Source organism: Aythya ferina (genome assembly GCF_964211825.1).
Source record: "Aythya ferina genome assembly, chromosome: 1".
Taxonomy (NCBI): domain Eukaryota; kingdom Metazoa; phylum Chordata; class Aves; order Anseriformes; family Anatidae; genus Aythya; species Aythya ferina.
Window position 1 is genome coordinate 137,853,285 of NC_140296.1, and position 20,635 is coordinate 137,873,919.

The window sequence follows — 20,635 nt, forward strand, 5'->3', positions numbered from 1 at the left end:
GGGAGGCTGAGCATCTATCTAGAGAGGGGATGAAGGCTGCCCCTGTTGATTAATGGATATAGCTGTTTTTTCAGGCTGGTGAGCCAAAGCTGGTAGCTGTATGTTGCTTAAAGTGTCTGATTCTCTCCTTCAGGTTGTAGGCTTGAGACATAACTGAATTGAGAGTATGTTTTTAAATTAAGCTATACACTACTTAAAAACTAATAGAGCAATTAAAAGATAATTAATCTAAATAAACTCACAACAATGAAGCTACTAATCATCACTTTTAAGTCTTAAGAATCACACCCAATTATTACTGAATTACAACACTATCTCCTTTTCCTTCCCACTATTTAGTACCAAGATGCAAGTCCATCTATCCTTTTTCCACTCTTGGACACCAAATCCAAGTCTTTCAGACAAAGGCCTGATGGAGTCTCCAGTGGGTTATCTAATTGTGATCCCTCTGGCATTCTTGTGGACTTGGATGCAAAGCTCAGTTTCATCACCTTTGGTAGGCGTCCACACTCCTATTGTCAAAAAAGCTTGCCCTTTTTTCTGTACCTTATCTCCCATTTTTCTATTACTAAACCCACCTTTTCACCACTCTTGTTTCTCTCTTTTTCCATCCAAACTGCCCTCAAATAAACATGGGCCCACATTACTTTTTTTTTTTTCCTATTTGTTCCTGCTTCTGCTGCATCCATGCTCAAGTTTGGTGTTTCCAGTGCTGTTACTGGGGCAATCCTGACTTTGCATGGTATTACTTATATGGTTGCTTGGGTACAGGTGACTTTGCAAGACTTTGCACCCCAACACACCTCTGCAATTACCCAATTCATACTGGCATCCTACTGTTTACCATATACATTCAATAAGACAAAACAGTTTATTTTATAATATAAAACTCTTCTACCTAGTATACCTATACTAGGTATACTAGGTATACCTAGGTATACCTAGTATAGGTATACCTAGGTATACCTAGTATACCTATACTAGGTATACCTATAGGTATACCTAGTATAGGTATACCTAGTATAGGTATACTAGGTAGAAGAGTTTTAGGTATATTAGGTATACTATATTAGGTATATAGTATATATAGTATATTAGGTATACTTATATTAGGTATACTAGGTATACCTAGGTATACCTAGTATAGGTATACCTAGTATAGGTATACCTAGTATACCTAATATAAGACTCTTCTACCTAGTACCAGTTAAGCAACTTTTTATCTTCTGCACAGTGTACATACCAGAGAACCAGAGTAACGTGTTTGCCACTTCAGTTTTGTGCTTATGCAGTGTTGTTGTCTTTGAGTTGTCTTCATCATTTTCCTGGTTCCCAGCAGAGACTTTAGCTCATTATGAGGCCTGGTGCTACAGCAGGACTTCCTGCTTACACCTTATCACTGTAGTAACATCTATAGATAGCTGTATGCCCCAAAGTTGCTAAATTCACAGACCTTATAGTTTGGGTTAGATCTTTAAGCACTGGAGTAATTTTTGTTTGTTTGTTTGTCTATTTCACCAAGGGAATCTGGGAAAATGATGGGTTGCCTTTACAGAAAATGGTAGAGCACATGGCAACTTAATGTAGGGATGTGCCCTTCTTCCCTCAGTTAAAAATGCAAGTAGTCCTTTGCGTGAGGCTGTATATCCAAATTATAAGTCCTTTTCTTATTTGTGAAACCATTATGTGGGATGAGAGATGCCTTTCATTACAGGTAGTTGGTTATGGTATGTTCTTTTTTCCTCTCCACTTGTTAAGCCAGAGTTTTCCACCAGTAGATTAAAGCATTAAAGTAATATAGAACTTGATAGGCCTAGAGGGCCAAGGACACAGGCTCATTAATGGTAATCCCTCCTCAGACACAAAGGGAGACTTTTGTGTACAAACAACTTTTTGTTCAACCACTAGTTGAAAATGTGGCTTGTTCTGGAAACACATGGGCAAGTGTGAACACCAGAAACATAATTGGTCCAACTGCTCACTTTCCTGACTTGTGTGAGCATAAAATTAGTTGTTGAAAACTAGCTCTAGAAGTTAAGGGCAATGAATGTAGAAAACATCAATGCCATTTCAGCTCACATGAGTTATCCCTTTTGGTCTCCATTGCAAGGAGTAAGAGCTGAAAATGCACTTGCAGAGAAAACTAACTTTTCTATTTATACATGTGTTTTATGAGTGAGATGAACATGTCAATATGGAAGATGTCTTGAGTCACAGATCAGAAATTTTTAACAGTATGGTTTTAGCTTGAACAACTAATAAGAGTGCCAGAGATGGTAAGTGAGGGTTATAATGGGTGATTACCCTCCGACAGCCTCTGAGAGACACCAGAGTGGGCTAGAACCTCAACATGGCTTAAGAACACTTGATAAGGCTTTCCTGATCCTCTTTAAATGCATTTTCTTCTTTACTGAAATACCTGGATGTTTCTACCAAAGAAGAGAGAGGGAGAAAGAGAGAATCCTATTGTTCCTATCTGGCTGCAAATACAATTCTTATCTTTTGCTTAAACATGAAAAGCCTTGCAGATCATGTGAAACATCAGCTGGCTTGTCTCTTGCCATCAGTGCTGTCAAAGCATTCTAGTCAGGTACAACTGCGATGGCAGGTGAGGGAGAAAACTTTCACATCGTGTAACTGAGCCATCTGTGGCAACACTCTGATCTTTGCAGTGGGAAGTGAGTGACATCTGCTCCTCAGAAAAGTGTTACTATCACATACTGACGGTAGCTTGCCCTCCTAACAACAGGTACCTTTATTGTGAAATAAGACTACACCTCCTACATTATCAGACCAAGCTACTGGAAAAGGGAGTATGCATACCAGAAATCTAGCATGGAATTCATGGCCCAGATTTGCCTTTTCTTTACATTGGGATAATTTGATAGAATTCAGTGAGACTAATTATGTTTTATTTCTACCCCTGCTAGGAAGAAGTAAATTTTAAGAGCATTTACTATGGGCAGAACCAATCTAAACACTGTCAGAAGAGGTCTCAAATACTCTGCTCAAATAGAACAGTCCATGTTTTGTGTAACATGCAAAGAGGTTGAATTCAGAACAAAGGTGTGAGCTGTGAATCCAGCTGTCAGACTTACATGTGTGATTCTGCAGCCATTTCTGAAGTGTCTCCATGGATTCTTCTAAGAACTAGCCATAATCAGAGACATTAATTACAATGGGTCTCTGCTAAAAGTGGTACTTGCAGAGCCAGTTGGTGTTGTAAGTAGCCAGACAGTATTTTGACAGATGGTTCTATCTTCTTAAGGAAGTTTTTAATTCCCTAAGCTGAAGGCTCCTTGGATGGAAATCAAGGATTACTTGTAACTCTATACTTCCTTGCTTACTTGGAATAATGACACTACATAAAATCAATTTGTAATGGTTAGGTCATCTTTTCTTAGATGTTTCTTAGAATAATGACTGTTTTCTTCTTCACTAGACTCAGTCTCTTCTCAGTCTCTTTTTCACAAGTGCATTCATTTCCCGTAGTATTCCTGCTATCCTCCCAGTCTCATAAATTGTATTGCCTTCTGATCAACTCCCAGAAATGTTCCAGGTTATTTACTTACTGTATGTGCTGCACGTAACCTTACCTATGAATATGAAATATGATTACAGTAAAGTGACAGCAAGAAAGAAGATATTTGATGGGCCTGAGGTACCTGGACATAGTGCTTTTAAGCACTGCTCAAAAAATTGTATTGGTTGAAATTATTGCCATGATGAACATAATGAAAATGTATGTCAAATAGCATAGAAGACTAAATTATTTATATTTTTGGCTGGTGGGAATAGATACCAGCACACACTGGACACCAAAGAAAAATGATGAAATGGTGCATTGATAAACGCAAAGGTTTCATGTTTAAATGATCATACTGTTTGGTAAGGTCCATAAGTTATAATCACAGAAACACAGAATTATAGAATAACCTGATTTAGAAGGGACACACAAGGATCATTGAATCCAGCTCCTCGGTATGCATGGGACCACACCAAAATCAAACCCTATGTCTGAAAGTATTGTCCTAACGCTTCTTGAACTCCAGCAGGCACAGTGCTGTGACCACTGTCCTGGGGAGCCTGTCCCAGTGCCTGACCACCCTCTGGGTGCAGAACCTTTTCCTAACACCCAGCCTGATCCTCCCCTGTCCCAGATCCATGCCATTTCCTCAGGTCCTGTCGCTGTCCTCAGAGAACCAAGCTCAGCACCTGCCCCTCCACTCCCTTCATGAGGAAGCTGTAGGCCATGGTGAGGTCTCCCCTCAGTCTCCTCTTCTTCGGGCTGAACAGACCAAATGACTTCCGCTGCTCCTCATACTTCCTGCCCTCTAGATCCTTCACCATCTGCATAGCCTCCTTTGGACACTCTCTAATAGTTTTATGTTCTTTTTATATTGTAGTGCCCAAAAATGCACGCAGTACTCAAGGTGAGGTGGCACCAGCACAGAGCGGAGCAGGACAATCACAGCCCTCAACCAGCTAGCAATGCCGTGCGTAATGCACGTCAGGATATGGTTGGCCCTTTTGGCTGCCAGGGCACACTGTTGACTCATATTCAACTTGCTGTCAACCAAAACCCCCAGATCACTTTCTGCGTGGCTGCTCTCCAGCCTCTTGTCCCCCAGTCTATGAATATATTTAGGGTTGCTCCGTCCCAGGTGAAAATCAAATGTTCTTGAGATGAATTTCAGGGACTGAGACCAGCTGACATGAAATGGCTTGTGCTCATTTCATTAAGATTTCTTACCTTCTAAAACATCATGGTCACATATGTGCTATCATGTGAGAAAACCCTATGGCCTAGGATAACTCCTCAACTGTGCTAACTCCTCAGCCCAAGGAATAACCTGCCACAGTTTAATTTACAGGTATAGATATTTCCACAGAAATCATTGGCTGTCTTGGATATCAGTAGTTCAGCACAAGACTCTTACCATTTGCTGACTGCACATTCCTTGTGTCCCAGAAAGCGTGCTTCATGGTTAACATACACATTTCCCAGATTTTCATCTCTCTAGGTTTGAGAACCATCTCTGGTAGGGCCCAGGTGCATCCATAGAGTTGTCCTTGCAACAAGATTCTGAATTGCATGCCGACATTGTGTGTTAGTACAGGTTATGCACTAGCTGCCTGAGCAATATCTGTGTGACAACTAATATGACTGGTTGTCCTTTTTAGGAGCAGTGTTGTAGCAGATGGAGAAGTACCCTAAGGCTCTGTCTGAAATAAGGTTGCCTGAATGTGGGGATCCCTCAGTTACGTTTTTGGCAGAGGTCTGTTGTCACTGAAAAGTGACAGTGTGAGTTACTGTGTCTGGTCTAACACACAAAAATACCAGAAGGCAGACCCTAAGACTTCTGTGGGACTCAGCCAGTTTCAGTCATTAGATGATATGGTCATTTGTATAAACAAGGTCTGCTGTGCAAAGCATACCCTGGCAGCTGATTACATTGTGCTGGGTCATCTCTTTCACAGCTGGCTGAGGATGCCATCATGATACATTTGGTCTGTGATGGACACCTCTGCTTCACATCATTCAGTTCTCTGAAGCATCACAACTGCGAGTGACTTCTCTGTATCCAGGACATCTCACTCATTTGCAGGGTTGCAGTGCATCTTATTTCATTCTCTGTGATCTAACGAGCCAGGCATACCTGGTCAACCAGATGTGTGTTTGTGGGTAGCTGCGTCTGACTTGTCTCTCCCCACTATTGTTCTCATGAAAGGGAGTAGTAATACCTGAAAGTACACTTTGCAGTTGCTGGCTACATCTGATCTCCCAATTCTCCAAAACCCTACCCTATGCCAATTGCATGACTATAAGCATGAATCTTATATTTTCAGAGGGGAGGAACCTCAGAGTTCTACATCTCTAATATATAGCAAGATCTAATGTAATTATAAATGAGACTGTACTAGAGATCACTCTGTCTAGCTCGTAGGTACTCCAATCTCTATAAATTCCTAAAAATCGACCTGATCTTAGGTACTTTAAACTGGGAAGACACTTAGTCATCTCTTTTAATGGCTCCAAGAAGTAGGCTGTTTATCACAGCCTTTAGTCCTGGCTGTTTAGCCTTTGGAGACTTAACAAATGCTCCTAAAGTTCCCTAGTACCCACGCAAATCTGACACTGAAACTTCAAAGATCTATAGGTATGAAAACGCAGATTCAAATCCTATGTCCTGACAGCTCTGTACTTTTTAACACTTCCAAGTACATCCATCTTAAATAACTGATAGTGAATCCTACATGGCAGAAATTGAGGAAGAGGAGATGGATGGGTCTCTGGCTGGTCAGTCTTTGGTAACTGACTCCCCTTGCACCTTTCTCCTGATACATTTGAGTGTAGCTATGGTGGAGGGATGAGAAGGTAGACAGTTCTGGAAAATGCATGTAAAGAACTATGTTAATTAGTTCCTGTAGGAAAAGCTTGAAGTGTTACCATTCTCCTTCCCTGTGCTTAAATTCTGCCCTTATGTAAAATGTCAAACGTGCCATCAAATTCTGATAGTGATACCTGTCTAAATACAACAGAGGCAAAAGAAATATCTGTGATGAATGTAAAAAATGTCCATATTTTCTGTGACTTGTCCACCCACTTATAGGATGGTACTATAGACCACAGAAATGTCTGCCAAGTCTTTAATACTCCTGTCTGCAATGCCAGTCTTCGAAGGAGCTCTTTTTACTGTTCCAGATTAACTGACATGTAACATGAGTAGTCTTGCTAGAAAACAGAAGGCTTTGTCAGCAGCCAATTTTCGAGGAAATTGGCCATTTAAAACCACATCCTAAGTAGCTGGCTATACACATTAGCCTTAGCTGACCTATATCGAAATTTACTGTCATCTCTTTGTTTCTGTTGTTTTTATCTTTAAATAATCAGCTGTTTTGTGTACTAGATGTTGGTCATGGGTACTGTATTTCCACTACATTAGCTCTACTCAGGGGAAAGTAATAACTCTAGATTGAAGCATAAGCCATTTGTTTTCCTTTAATGAAGAACACTCTGCTGTATGCTTTCTAACTGATTATGTGAATTATGCTTTATTTGCCTTGAGAAGAACCATACTTAAATGCAACTTTCTGAAAAGGAAATGAAACGGAGAGTACACAAGGGAAAAAAGAGACTATCCTGATTACTGCTGCTTGACATTCATATTCACACATTTCTTGACTGAAAAATCCTGGTGCTTTCTGCTGAAAATGTTCCAGGATAAAAATTAATTGCTGGCTAATTACTTTATGTCATGAAGCTGGCTGGTTATTTCTCAGATTTACTACAATGGCAATTCTAAAAGCGGTCATGTACCTTTCTTCAAGCTTGTAGCCGATAGTTTTTATCAGTGCCAAACATGACCAGAATGTATTTGATAAGTTCTTTTGTCAGATGAAAACTGCAGAGATCAGGAGGTTTTTACAGAGCTATTTTCATTTCTCAGGTACCATCAGGAGTTTGCTCTCTTGCTAGTTATTTGTGTCCACTTATGACACTGCCATTGAAATCACAGAGGAGTGTATGCACCAGGGCGTTAATCTATGTATGTCTATATAGAGAACATTCCCTAGCATTTATGCACTGATGCTCTTTTCTGAAGAGGGTACTTCAATTGCTTCCTTTTGAAAATTGCTCCATGCACTGATGGACACCTTGTTCTTCAAAGGAATTGTTACCACAACTTTTTACCACTTGGCCTATGTTTTGCCTGGAATAAATTATTTATATTTTCTTTACAGAAGTAATACATGGTTATATTCTCCTGAATTGTGTAAAAGCAACCCCTTCCATTTCTTTGTCTGGAAAGATGGAAGTTTTTGTTTGTTTGTTTTTGTTATTCTTTTGTTATGTTTTTTAATTGAACTCTCTCCACTTTAATCCTCCCAGTAATCCCTCAAACAGGAGACGCAGTTTGTAGGAATTCTCTGATTTTTTAAGTGTTGTCTTAAAGTAATAACTTAAAATGTGCATATTATAATGTAAATTACCATCTTAATGCTAATTCTCTTAGAGAAGCCTAATATTCCAGCCTAATATAATTAATATTATTAATTAATATTAATTAATATTAAACACACCTGATTCCACTGTGCACCATTTTGCATTGGTCTTGTCCAAAAACTAAAAAAATAAAAATAAGAATAAAAAGTTGGTGCAACATCTGGTAAATAGTTAAAATAGTATAATTTGCATGCCTCAACTAATCATTATTTTTGTACCACAGGAGAAAAGAAAAAGTTACCTTTCTAGGCCATACAAAAAACTTTATGCTTTCTGGGTTGGTCACCAGACTGGTCCTGATCCAGCAAAGGGAGCAAGCAGAAACTTGGTTTTAAATATGCTCCCTGAAAGAGCTGTTAATGTCAACAGGAGCGTTCAGGGTAAGGAGTCTCTTGCAGAGGAAAAGCTGTGCCTGCTATTACAGCAGCTGGACATAGAATAGTAGCTGACCTTCACCACAGTTTGCATTGCTGGGGCATAAGATGTTTATACAGCGCTTTGGAAGATGCATCCTTCATATCACGGGAGAGGGCAAGAAATAATTATATTAATAATAATATATTAATAATAATTGCATGACCAAGCAAATAGGAATACTGCTTTCTCTCAGAGTTACACGGTGAAGTGCCATCCTGCATAGTGCCTGCTACGTTGGTCTTTCAGTGCTGAAGACTGGTATGCCCCAAAAAGGAAGGACTATGCAGGCTTCTTTAAAAAGCAGTAATAATACACTGGTTTTACCAAACTCATGTAAGTTCTTTTTTGAAGTAGATCATGGTTTAGGCACTCAGCTTTTAATTATTTTGTCATTGCTTCACTGAAAATGTCTCCTGAGCAAGAAATGAAGCCTTTGGCATTTTACATTGTTCAGTGATTCCTGTATCTTTCATCCGTGCCATTCCACAGATGTGCAATTTGCTCTTTCTTGGAGGTTTTTACATCTTTGAGATATATAAAAAAAAAATAAATCTGATTGAAAGATTGATGGAGAGAAATCTCTCTGAACTATTACATGCTTTAAGGCAAAAACAGAGAACAGAGAGTTACAGATGTGAAACCTTAAGTGGGAAGGAACAGGAAAGAGATGCCCCTCAAACATGTTGAAATATTATGTTGGGATAAATTCTAGAAGTCCTGTTTCCATAATAAGGAGTTGATAATGTAAACTGAAGTCACAGATTAATTTTATAAGTGGGAATACCTAATTATAAAGTAGGAAGAAATCAGCAAATTTCAGAGTGAAATTCTCATCTCTGTTGAGGGCAGCACAAATTCTGCAGAAGCTGAGTCCTTTCATAAGGATTAAAATGAGAATAGATTCTGCTGGGTTCATTTATTTCCATTTAGCCAAGGCAGCAGTGTTGCCACTGGAATGCATTAGGATACTATGGAAGACACTGAAAACAGGATACATTATTATTGATTTACCTCCATTTACATAACACTGGACATGGTTGATCAACTTAAATTCAAACATATTTTCCTTTCTCCTCAGTATAATTTTTGATAATTAATATATCACTTCTGCAGTATTGCTGATTGGGTCAGTGTTTTCATGCAGTTCCAACAATACAACATACCAGCCCACTTCTATCCATCATATCTATTTTGTATGGGCAGACAGCTTCTAAAATGAAAAGACGGAGCAATCCTAAGTCCTCATGCAGTTGTTGGGGATTTAAGTTATTGGGGATTTATCATAGATGATGTCCATTAGTTAATTAGAATTTAGAGTTGTCGTTATTGTGTTATTATAGACTCAGCATCATCTTTATGTTAGGCATTCATTCAGGTACAGGAAGCAGCATAGAATAAGCTGTATTTGTTTTGTCTTTAAATCTTCTTGCACGTTCCCATAAAGCACTGACAAAACTTAAATCGTCAGATTCCATAAAAGAGGCAGCAGACTTGATTTAACAGCTGCTCCTGTTATCTGAATTAATAGTGATGATGAACTGAATGTTCTAGTGATCCAGAAGTTTTCCAAAGCAGCATGTTGCTTTGTGAGCTTGCATTTTAAAATTGCCCTACTCCATCAGAGGAATACAGTGAATCATTGGGAGGGAGTGAGAAACTACAGCTGTGGAGGGATGCATAGTAATAAGCAATACTTAGCAGTAGGCACAGAAACTAGAGGGGATATTATCTGCAGTGGGAAATTCAGGAGGAGATGGGGTGTAGGCAGAATATATTTGTCTGAATTCAAGGCAGGTTGGCACTGCAGAAATGCTACTCTTCTATTTATATATAGCATAGCTGAAATGGAGAAAGAGCTGATTTATTTTTTTCTCTGCTTTTGCATTATTTATGCCAAAGTAAAACAAGTATAATCCTAACTCTTTCTTAGTGCAGTTTTACACTCTCTTTGCAATAGAACAAACAAATGAGAAATTGTTCTTAAAATTCTTAAATGATAACTATCATTTAAGTAACTCTCAGATTGTCCTCTGAGAATCCTTTACATTTTGTGTCAGAGTTTGCTCATGTGTAACCTCTCAAACAATGACTTGTATTTGGAAAGCCACTCTAGCATCCTTCTGTTAGAAGACAAGTTTTTAAGGACATAAATATTTCTAGGACCTGGTTCTGAACATAAGTCATTGGAAATTGAGTTACTACAGTCTATCTGGCTCATACCAACATCTTTGTCCGTAGATAGCATCCCCTGTCTAGAAATCTGTAGTCTGGCCTAGACTACATTTCTGGAGTATGTATTTAGTTGGATGCAACTCAGAGAAATTAAATGACATTATCATGTCCTACCTTCCATTAACTTGCTAAGGTTTCAGGTTAATGAAGGACATTCATACGCGTGTTAAAGAAAAATATGTGGCAAAGTGCACAGTATATGCTGCCTAGTGGGGAAGACTGATGTTTTTCTTTATCACTAAGAACATAAAGGTTTATCTAAATTTGGTTCTCAGCTAAGCAGAAAGATCATATTCCTGTAGTCAAACAATAAAATGTTGCTATTAGTAAAAATTTAATCTTTTATATATTTTTTTTTCTTCTAATATGTTTAATCTGTGACGCTCAATTTCCCATTTTTACATAAACACCAGGCAAATCAAAGATAAAGCAATCTTCAGGAAAACATGATCATAATAGTAAAGAGATGTACAGGCTCAACATTACCGGTGAGTAGGCTACAAAGCAGAGGAAACAACCAAAAAATTAGAGCTACCGAGAAGTCAGGCGGTCAGTCCTTCTGCCCTCAGGCAGGCTTAGCTATTCCCTGCTTTTCCTGACAATGTTAATCTAGACAGTTCTCAAATGCATCCAAAGGCAGTGCCCCACAGCTTATTCCAGTGATATGTCTCAGTACTTAGTCATTCCCATCAGTGGGCTAGTTAACTTTGAAATGTGATTATCCTTTGAAATATAGTTTATACCACTTGAGATCCCACGGACTCTCTATTCTAATTATTCTTTCTGTCCTTGCTGTTGCCACTCTGCCCTCAAAATGAAGTACCTGTTACTATTACAGAATCACAGAATCACAGAATTTTCTAGGTTGGAAGAGACCTCAAGGTCATCGAGTCCAACCTCCAACCTAACGCTAACAGCCCTCCACTAAACCATATCCCTAAGCTCTACATCTAAGCGTCTTTTGAAGACTTCCAAGGATGGTGACTCCACCACTTCCCTGGGCAGCCTGTTCCAGTGCCTCACAACCCTTTCAGTGAAGAAGTTCTTCCTAACATCTAGCCTAAAACTCCCCTGGCTCAACTTAAACCCATTCCCCCTCGTCCTGTCACCAGGCACGTGGGAGAACAGGCCAACCCCCACCTCGCTACAGCCTCCCTTGAGGTACCTAAAAAGAGCGATAAGGTCGCCCCTGAGCCTCCTCTTCTCCAGGCTGAACAAGCCCAGCTCCCTCAGCCGCTCCTCGTAGGACTTGTTCTCCAGGCCCCTCACCAGCTTCGTCGCCCTTCTCTGCACCCGCTCAAGCACCTCCATGTCCTTCTTGTAGCGAGGGGCCCAAAACTGAACACAGTACTCGAGGTGCGGCCTCACCAGAGCTGAGTACAGGGGGACGATCACCTCCCTAGCCCTGCTGGTCACGCTGTTCCTAATACAAGCCAGGATGCCGTTGGCCTTCTTGGCCACCTGAGCACACTGCTGGCTCATATTCAGCCGACTGTCCACCATCACTCCCAGGTCCTTCTCTGCCTGGCAGCTTTCCAACCATTCCTCTCCCAGCCTGTAGCTCTGCTTGGGGTTATTGCGCCCCAGGTGCAGGACCCGGCACTTGGCCTTGTTAAACTTCATGCAGTTGACCTCAGCCCATCGGTCCAGCCTATCCAGATCCTCCTGCAGAGCTTTCCTACCCTCAAGCAGATCGACACACGCACCTAACTTGGTGTCATCTGCGAACTTACTGAGGGTGCACTCGATGCCCTCGTCCAGATCATCGATGAAGATATTAAAGAGGACCGGCCCCAGCACCGAGCCCTGGGGGACGCCACTAGTGACTGGCCTCCAACTGGACTTGGCTCCATTCACCACGACTCTTTGGGCCCGGCTATCCAGCCAGTTTCTAACCCAACGAAGCGTGCGCCAGTCCAAGCCAAGAGCAGCCAGTTTCTTGAGGAGAATGCTGTGGGAGACGGTGTCAAAAGCCTTGCTGAAGTCAAGGTAGACCACATCCACAGCCTTTCCCTCATCCACCCAGCGCGTCACTCTGTCATAGAAGGAGATCAGGTTCGTCAGGCATGACCTGCCTTTCATAAAGCCATGCTGACTGGGCCTGATCGCCTGCTTCCCCTTCAAGTGCTGCATGATGACTCTCAGGAGGATCTGCTCCATGAGCTTTCCTGGCACTGAGGTCAAACTGACAGGCCTGTAGTTTCCCGGGTCTGCCCTCCGGCCCTTCTTGTAGATGGGCGTCACGTTTGCTAGCCGCCAGTCGATTGGGACCTCCCCCGATAGCCAGGACTGTTGATAAATGATGGACAGTGGCTTGGCCAGCTCCTCTGCCAGTTCCCTCAGTACCCTTGGGTGGATCCCATCTGGCCCCATCGACTTGTGCACATCTAAGTGCCGTAGTAGGTCACCAACCAGTTCTTCATGGATAATGAGGGCCACATCCTGCTCCCCATCCCCTTCCACCAGCTCAGGGTACTGGGTATCCAGAGAACATCCGGTATTGCCGCTAAAGACTGAGGCAAAGAAGGCATTGAGCACCTCCGCCTTTTCCTCATCTCTTGTAACTAAGTTTCCCCCCGCATCCAGTAAAGGATGGAGATTCTCCTTAGTCCTCCTTTTTGTGTTGATGTATTTATAGAAACGTTTTTTGTTATCTTTAACGGCAGTAGCCAGATTGAGCTCCAGATGAGCTTTGGCCTTCCTAATTTTGTCCCTGCACAGCCTCGCTACTTCTTTAAAGTCCACCTTAGTGGCCTGCCCACTTTTCCAAAGCTTATAAACCCTCTTTTTCCTCCTAAGATCAAGCCACAATTCTCTGTTGAGCCAGGCCGGTCTTCTTCCCCGCCAGCTCGTCTTTGGGCACGTGGGAACAGACCGTTCCTGCGCCATTAAGACTTCCCTCTTGAAGAGCGCCCAGCCTTCCTGGACCCCTCTGCCCTTCAGAACCGCCTCCCAAGGGAAAGGAAAACTATTATTTCAGTTGAAGTTGCCCAGATACAATGATATTGGCTGGCTATACAAAACCCTTAGAATAGACACTTTTAGTTTTGCCCTATTATACCCAATATAATTTTATCATATCCTACTGCAACAAATTCACACCTGGACTATTGTGTCCAGTTTTGGGCTCCGCGGTACAAGAGGGACATAGAAGTACTGGAGCAAGTCCAAAGGAGGGCTACAAAGATGTTTAGAGGACTGAAGCACCTGTTGTATGAGGATAGGCTGAGAGAACTGGGCCTGTTTAGCCTAGAAAAGAGAAGACTGAGGAGAGAGCTCATCAGGGTATATGGATATCTGAAGGGAACGTGTCAAGAGGACGGAGCCAGTCTCTTTTCAGTTGTGCCCAGTGACAAGATGAGAGGCAATGGGCACAGACTGAAGCACAGGAAGTTACACCTGAATATGAGGGGGCACTTCTTTACTGTGAGGGTGACAGAGCATGGGAATAGGTTGCCCAGAGAAGTTGTGGAGTCTCCTTCTCTGGAGACGTTCAGAATCCTTCTGGATGCCATCCTGTGCCATGTGCTCTGAGCGATCCTGCTCTGCACGGGGTTGGACTAGATAATCTTCAGAGGTCCCTTCCAACCTTGGATTCTGTGATTCAATGATAGTGTTTTGACATTCAGGCTTCCACACCTTTGCTTGTGTAATTTACCAAATAAAAAGTCTCTAGATGGACCATGCAGTAACTGCCTTTTTTCAGGTCACAAGCACAACTGCACCCAGACCTGGTATATGACCTGTTATCATTGAATATGAGGTAATGAGTAAAATGTAATTACTTTACAAATTAGGAATGGGACCTGAGGAAAGTGTTGTTTTTATACAGATTTTTTTTTCAGATTATGACAATTTTGATTTTCTTTTCCTTTCGGAAGGGTTGCACATAGCTGTCTTGCTGTTCAGGGTACCTGCTCTCTTGGGTCTTAGTCAAACCAAGATGTCAAATGTTTTTGAACAAGTCATCCAACAGACAGTATATGGAAATATAGGGATCTTTTTAGTCACTAGATGCACACTATTGTCATTCTGCAGAAGACTGGGAAGAAAACATGCATTTAAAAGGGCTACAAAACATAGTCATAGAAAAAAAAAGTCTGCAAGATAGCTTAAGAGGTCAACCAGCTGCATGTTTGTCCAATCATGTTACTTCAGCAGTATACATTCTTGAAGTTCCTCGTCTTTCCATTCAGAAGGCAGTTTCCCATAAATAAGACTTATCTTACATGAACGAAGAATGAAAGGCAGAAAGTGGCAGTAAAGAAAGAGCAGGAGCCAGAATGAACATTAACTCATCTTCTCTCCTCAAGTTCTTTGTAGAACAATCAAGAAAATTACTAGAGCTAATGGTTCATGGGCTTTCCCAATCTGTACTCTGCTTTCCTCCTCTTTAATTTCCTTTATGGTCCTGTAAGCAGCCCCTGAGGTCAAATAAAAACTGGTTGCAGGAGATGTGGAGATACAGCAATTTTAGCAGATGCCCTAGGAAATGAGCGGTCTAGAGAAGATTCATTGATCTTTTGGAGGCAATACAATACCTTCTGTATTTTTGTTCTGTTTCCACTGAAAGTTTTTTTCTTGGAAGGAAACAAGTTAAATCTCACCTTTATGTCATCTCTGAAAGAAACAAGGATTCACTTTTGTGCTAATTTCATTGATCGATGTAATCGGACCAGCTACTAATCAAAGTGATTTCAGTAGCCTAATTCTGTTCTTTATGTATGTTTCTTTGTGCTTCAAGGTCTTTGACAGGGTTCGAGAAGATTGCCCTAATTTCCACGAGAAGATTAAGCCTATTAATGCTGAACTCACTCAGCCCAAGCTGGCCATCAGTGCTGAAGATGAGGAGGAGCTTCTGACTCGAGTCAATATTGTCTTCCACTGTGCAGCAACAGTACGCTTTGATGAACCCTTGAAGTATGTTCTGCTTTCTGTATTTGCTAAACATGATTCAGAATGCATAATGTTCCATATTACAGTATTCAGTGCATCTCTTGCGTACCTGCAGTAATAATTCTCCATTTACATTTTCATGAATTGTAGCTCTTCTCTGAATGTGCAATGTAAATGCTCTGAAAATGTCATGTGTGTATGCATATCAAAAGTGAACTTGGCAAATTTCCATGGAAACATAAGGAAATACTGCATGCTTAGGTTGTAAAATAGTAAGAGAGAAAAGTATGACTTAGAATTGGGATAGTATTTTAGATCAAGTGGGACATGTTTTGGCAGAACTATCTGGAGACAGCTTGAAGTGAGATTACGTTAAGTCTATCTCTAAAGTTAGTGTTAATGGCCTTTCTTTGTCAATGAGCAACTGAAGGGGGAAATGAGATGTTGTTTAACAAAACAGCCTTTCACAAGCTTTAAGATATCCAATATTCAGTGTAATTAACTGTTTAAAATAAATGCTTCAATTTCTGAAGGAACTCCTTTGGGAGACCCTGTCAAGGCAGGCTTTCCATTAAAACAGAGTAACAGAATTAAGCAACTAAATCAAGATGAGATGTGCATGTTTCTGTGCAAAATATAAAGGTCAACAGGCTGAGGTGGATGATCCGAATGACCAAATCTTCCCAGTTTTATGAAAAACACTAGAGCTGTGAGAATAGAAAGTACAGTTATTGATGTTTGCTCTTCATTGGCTCCTTTGCAGGCTACATGTAAACAGATATCCACGGTGTCCATCATAATTACTTTTTGCAATAAGTTACTAGAGAACCCACCAGAAAGTAAGCAGCTCCATTAATAGAACCTGGCTCGAGTTATAACTAGCAAAGCACTGCACTGCATTAATATCCATAAATGTTCTTAAATTGATACAGTAATGAATGTCCTATAAAAATACACCACAGTGACATATATGTATAACATCAAGGGGTAAGTACATTTTTTAGTAAGAGAGATAGCTAGAAGGAAATTAAAAGAAAAAGTTTAAATGGTCCTTTGCTTGTGGGCAGTGTAGAAGCTGTCTAAATGCTGATTGCATATGATCCGTCAAAATCTCTCTATGAGAACAAGGAAAATCCACTATGATTAAATGACAAAATATGTGAACTTGTTAGAATTAAATGATTCTTGTCTGAATGAGAAAAAATATTTCTAGAAAGTTAAATATGAAAGAATATTACTGCAGCTCAAAAAAGTTTTGAGCCGCAACTTTCTAACACAAAAAAATCTATATATATTTTAAACACATGAGAAATCAAAGCCTACCACAGAATACATAGAGATGTTAGGTAAATGAGTACAAAAGCAGTGCTATGAGGATACTAAAAAAGCAGTAGCAAATAAACTAAATGAATTGTTGGCATCAACAGGCAATACATTAAGGGAATTCTCCAGATGGAATTCTTCTCTATTTGAAAGTGTCTTTATTCCAGTACAAAGTGTGTGACAAAGTTGAGCATCTGTTCACTGAGATCCACTGCAGATAATCTCTAGGATAACTTCTAGCTATTGTGGGTGCTTCATGATCAACCTTGCTAACCAGGAGTCTTTTTCTCCTCTTCTTCATGATCAACCTTGCTAACCAGGAGTCTTTTTCTCCTCTTCTTATCAATCCTTTTTTTTTGTTCCTTGGTAATTTAAGTTATTATCTCTTGTTGTGGCTCCTTTCAGTATTAATCTGTTTTTCTGGGCCCAAAAACCCTTTGCTGAAACCTTGTGTTTATCTGGTTTAGCAGTGGTCCCATAAGGAAAAAGTTGAATGGGGCCTACAGGAGCCATAATGCCTAAGTGGCCATGTGTGTTGGAATTGTTTGTTCCAGGAGAGGATGGCAAAGTATGTCAGATTTAGAGATTTTAGTGAAATGTTACTGTCCTGGTTTCAGCTAGGATAGAGTTATTTTTCCTCCTAGTAGTTGGTAGGGTGCTATGTTTTGGATTTAGGATGAGAGTAATGTTGATAACATGCTGATGTTTTAATTGTTGCAAAGCAATGCTTACACTAAGCCAAGGACGTTTCAGCTTCTCACTCTATTCTGCCAGTGGGCAGGCTGGGGTTGCAGCAGGAGCTGGGAGGGTACAGACCCAGGACAGCTGACCCAAACTGGCCAAAGGGGTATTCCATACCATCTGACATCATGCTTAGCAATATATAGGGGTAGCTGGCCGGGGAGTTGGGACCAGCTGCTCGGGGATAGGCTGGGCATCAGTCAGCAGGTGGTGAGCAATTGCATTGTGCATCACTTGTTTTGTACACATTATTATTAGTAGTACTATTATCATTTTTTTTTCTTTTCTTTTCTCTCCTAATAAACTGTCTCTATCTCAACCCACAGGCATCATTTTCCTGTTTCTCTACCCAGTCCCAGAGAGAGAGGGTGGAGGGTGAGCGAATGGCTGTATGGTGCTTAGCTGTCAGCTGGGTTAAACCACAACAGTTACCTCTGATCCTTTGAACTGGAAAAGTATTTGAGTTGCATTCTGTGGACAGAACAGTGGATCCAATAGCACTGCACTGAAACTTGACTTAACCATTGCATTTCTCTGAAGCTTTCTGTTCTGCTGTGATCCCTTCTTTTCCTTTACTTGCCTTTTCCTTATTTGCCAGGAAAGTGGTTTTGGGTACTGCTTAGCTTTGATATATTCTTTCCAATGAAATGCATTTTATTTCTTTCCCTTGATCTCTTCAGACATGCCCTGCAACTGAATGCAATGGGCACTCAGAGACTTCTAGAGCTGGCCCAGCAGATGCAGAAGCTGGAGGCTTTCATACACATCTCCACCGCCTATGCAAACTGTGTCCGGAAATGCATAGATGAAATCATCTACCCACCCCCAGCTGAACCCAAGAAGCTCTTCGATTTAGTGGAGTAAGTAGGAACAGCATCACCTCTTCTGGTGTTAGTTTTATATCACTCCGCAGAAGACTTCTGTATTGTTCACATTACTGGTACTGTAGATTTTTTGTTCATTATTGCTGTTATTGTTGTATTGCCTTGCCTGCACACACTCATGCCAGCAAGAAATGCTGTCCATAATGAGAGGGAGACCAAAGGAAGAGAAAGCTTTTATTCCGTGTTGTTTTGAGATGTGCATTCCACAGAAACTCATCTTGTAACTCTGTGCTTTCTGTATTTTCTCTTGAAACTAGCTTTACTGAAGTTTTCTGAAAATAATAAAAAGAAATAGAGATTCTGGGTTGAAGCACTTTTATCCAGAGAGCTGCTGAAGTTACACTTGATAATCATTTCATTGAGCTTAACAGTTCCAAATACAAAATGCAGTTCAAATGCAGTTCCAAATACAAAAGAATTACAAAATAACATAAGCCATACTTGATGACTGTGATTTCAATTACTCCTACACATTTTTCCACATACCATTTTAAAAAAGACTTTGTGATTTCATGAGAGTCCAGCACTAAGTTATGCACAGTGCATTTGCTACCAGGAATGGAGTTGTGCTTCTTTCTGAAGTTGTCAGTTCTGTTGTTACCTTAGTAAGATCTGAGATTTCTTATACCTTATATTCACTTCTTTCTCTCTCCAGCTTCTCAACATCAATTCTACTTATTTCAAGAATTCTGTAATGCTAAGCTGGAATTGTGTGTTGATGAGTAAGAAACAGGCTGTTTTAGAAGCAGTTTGAAAATGTTGCCAAGAGATGCTAACGCTCCAAGGTCTGCAGCTAAGACTGCCGAGTTCACCACCTAATGACTGCTTTCCACAGGATAACTGTCTTCACATGGCTTACTTGTTCATCCACGGAAATTCTCATTCTGTGGTTCCCTGTTGAAAACTACAGCTCAGTGTGAAAATTTAGGAATTTAACAGAATAACAAAAATGCATGTTTAATTGACTTTACCAAAATGAAGAATAATTACAAAGAATAGCAAAATCTGATGTTTAACATCCCAGTAAGCCTTCCCCTTACAATTTTCCCTCACATATAACTTTGTTTGTTTTGTGTTCTAGTGCTATTCCACTTGTGTGATATAAGCAACTAACCTGTGAACTAGTAACCCAAAGAACTGGTACTTATTCTTTCTTCTCCTTGATTCTTGTCAAAAGAAATTACTTCACAAAGTACTACTCCAGAAAATGTAGTATGAATCTTTGTTTTCTTTTAAAATTTTTCCTGTAGCCTATAGTCTTGAATATTTTTGCTTTCAGCTAGAGTTGTCTATCATTTGTCATTTATTCAGCAAGTGGAGCATGATAAAGACGTAAGAAATGCCCTGTTTCATTAGAGTGATGGACTGCTTGGCCCAGTATATTGCCCTCAACAGTGGCAATGGTAATTGCACGAGCCTGGATATTCTTTGTGATCCTTTCCCCTTGTAGCCTCCCAGAAACTAGAACCATTGTATGAGGGTTTTTATATTCTATTCTTTTTATATCCATTTTTGAAGCCCTGAATTTGTTTAATCCCATTTTGAAATTTTTGGTACCTTGGCTCTGCAGCTTGCCTATGACAGCAAGTTCTAGAAGTGTACTAACTGTTCTGAGAAGATGAGCTTTGTTTTATGTTTCAAACTGTCATAATAATGGTTTCATTGCTTGTCCTGTAGTTGTAGCATTGCAATATCTGCAGTATTTACCCTATTCAATCCCTCTGCAGTTTGGTAAAACTGTATTGCATTCACTCTGTATCCTCTCTTTGGCAGACTGTAGAGTTCCAGTGTTTTTGCTGTCTCCTCATACGCCAGCTGATCTGTCTCCTTGATTTTACCTGTCCCTTTCTCTTTGCCTTTTTTAACTCCTCTCTCTCCATGAAGGTGAGGGCCATAGAGAACTGTGTGCAGTACTGAAGGTTTGGGCACCTAAGGTTTTATTTAAATAGCTTCAAAATGGCACCCTTTGTCTAGTTCTCTATGTGATAATATCCAGTACTTCAGTGAATTTTTTGTTGGCTACTACTTGTTGACATGGAGATTTCATAGAGACATCAGCTGTGCTCCCAATAGCTCTTGCTGAGTTCTAACTGCCAGTCCTGGGTTCAGCAACCTCTAAGACCCGTTTTGCCTG

At 40.5% G+C, this 20,635-nt stretch overlaps 1 protein-coding gene across 6 annotated transcripts in view; it reads left to right on the plus strand.

Annotated features, from left to right (window-relative positions):
- FAR2 (fatty acyl-CoA reductase 2) overlaps positions 1-20,635 on the plus strand; it is a 157,331-nt gene that overhangs the window by 103,294 nt on the left and 33,402 nt on the right. For all 6 annotated transcript variants that reach the window (XM_084510647.1, XM_084510649.1, XM_084510652.1 and 3 more), the window contains 2 exons: positions 15,402-15,577; positions 18,298-18,477. In XM_084510647.1, the coding sequence (XP_084366773.1) occupies positions 15,402-15,577; positions 18,298-18,477 (356 nt within the window). The remainder of the gene's footprint in view (positions 1-15,401; positions 15,578-18,297; positions 18,478-20,635) is intronic.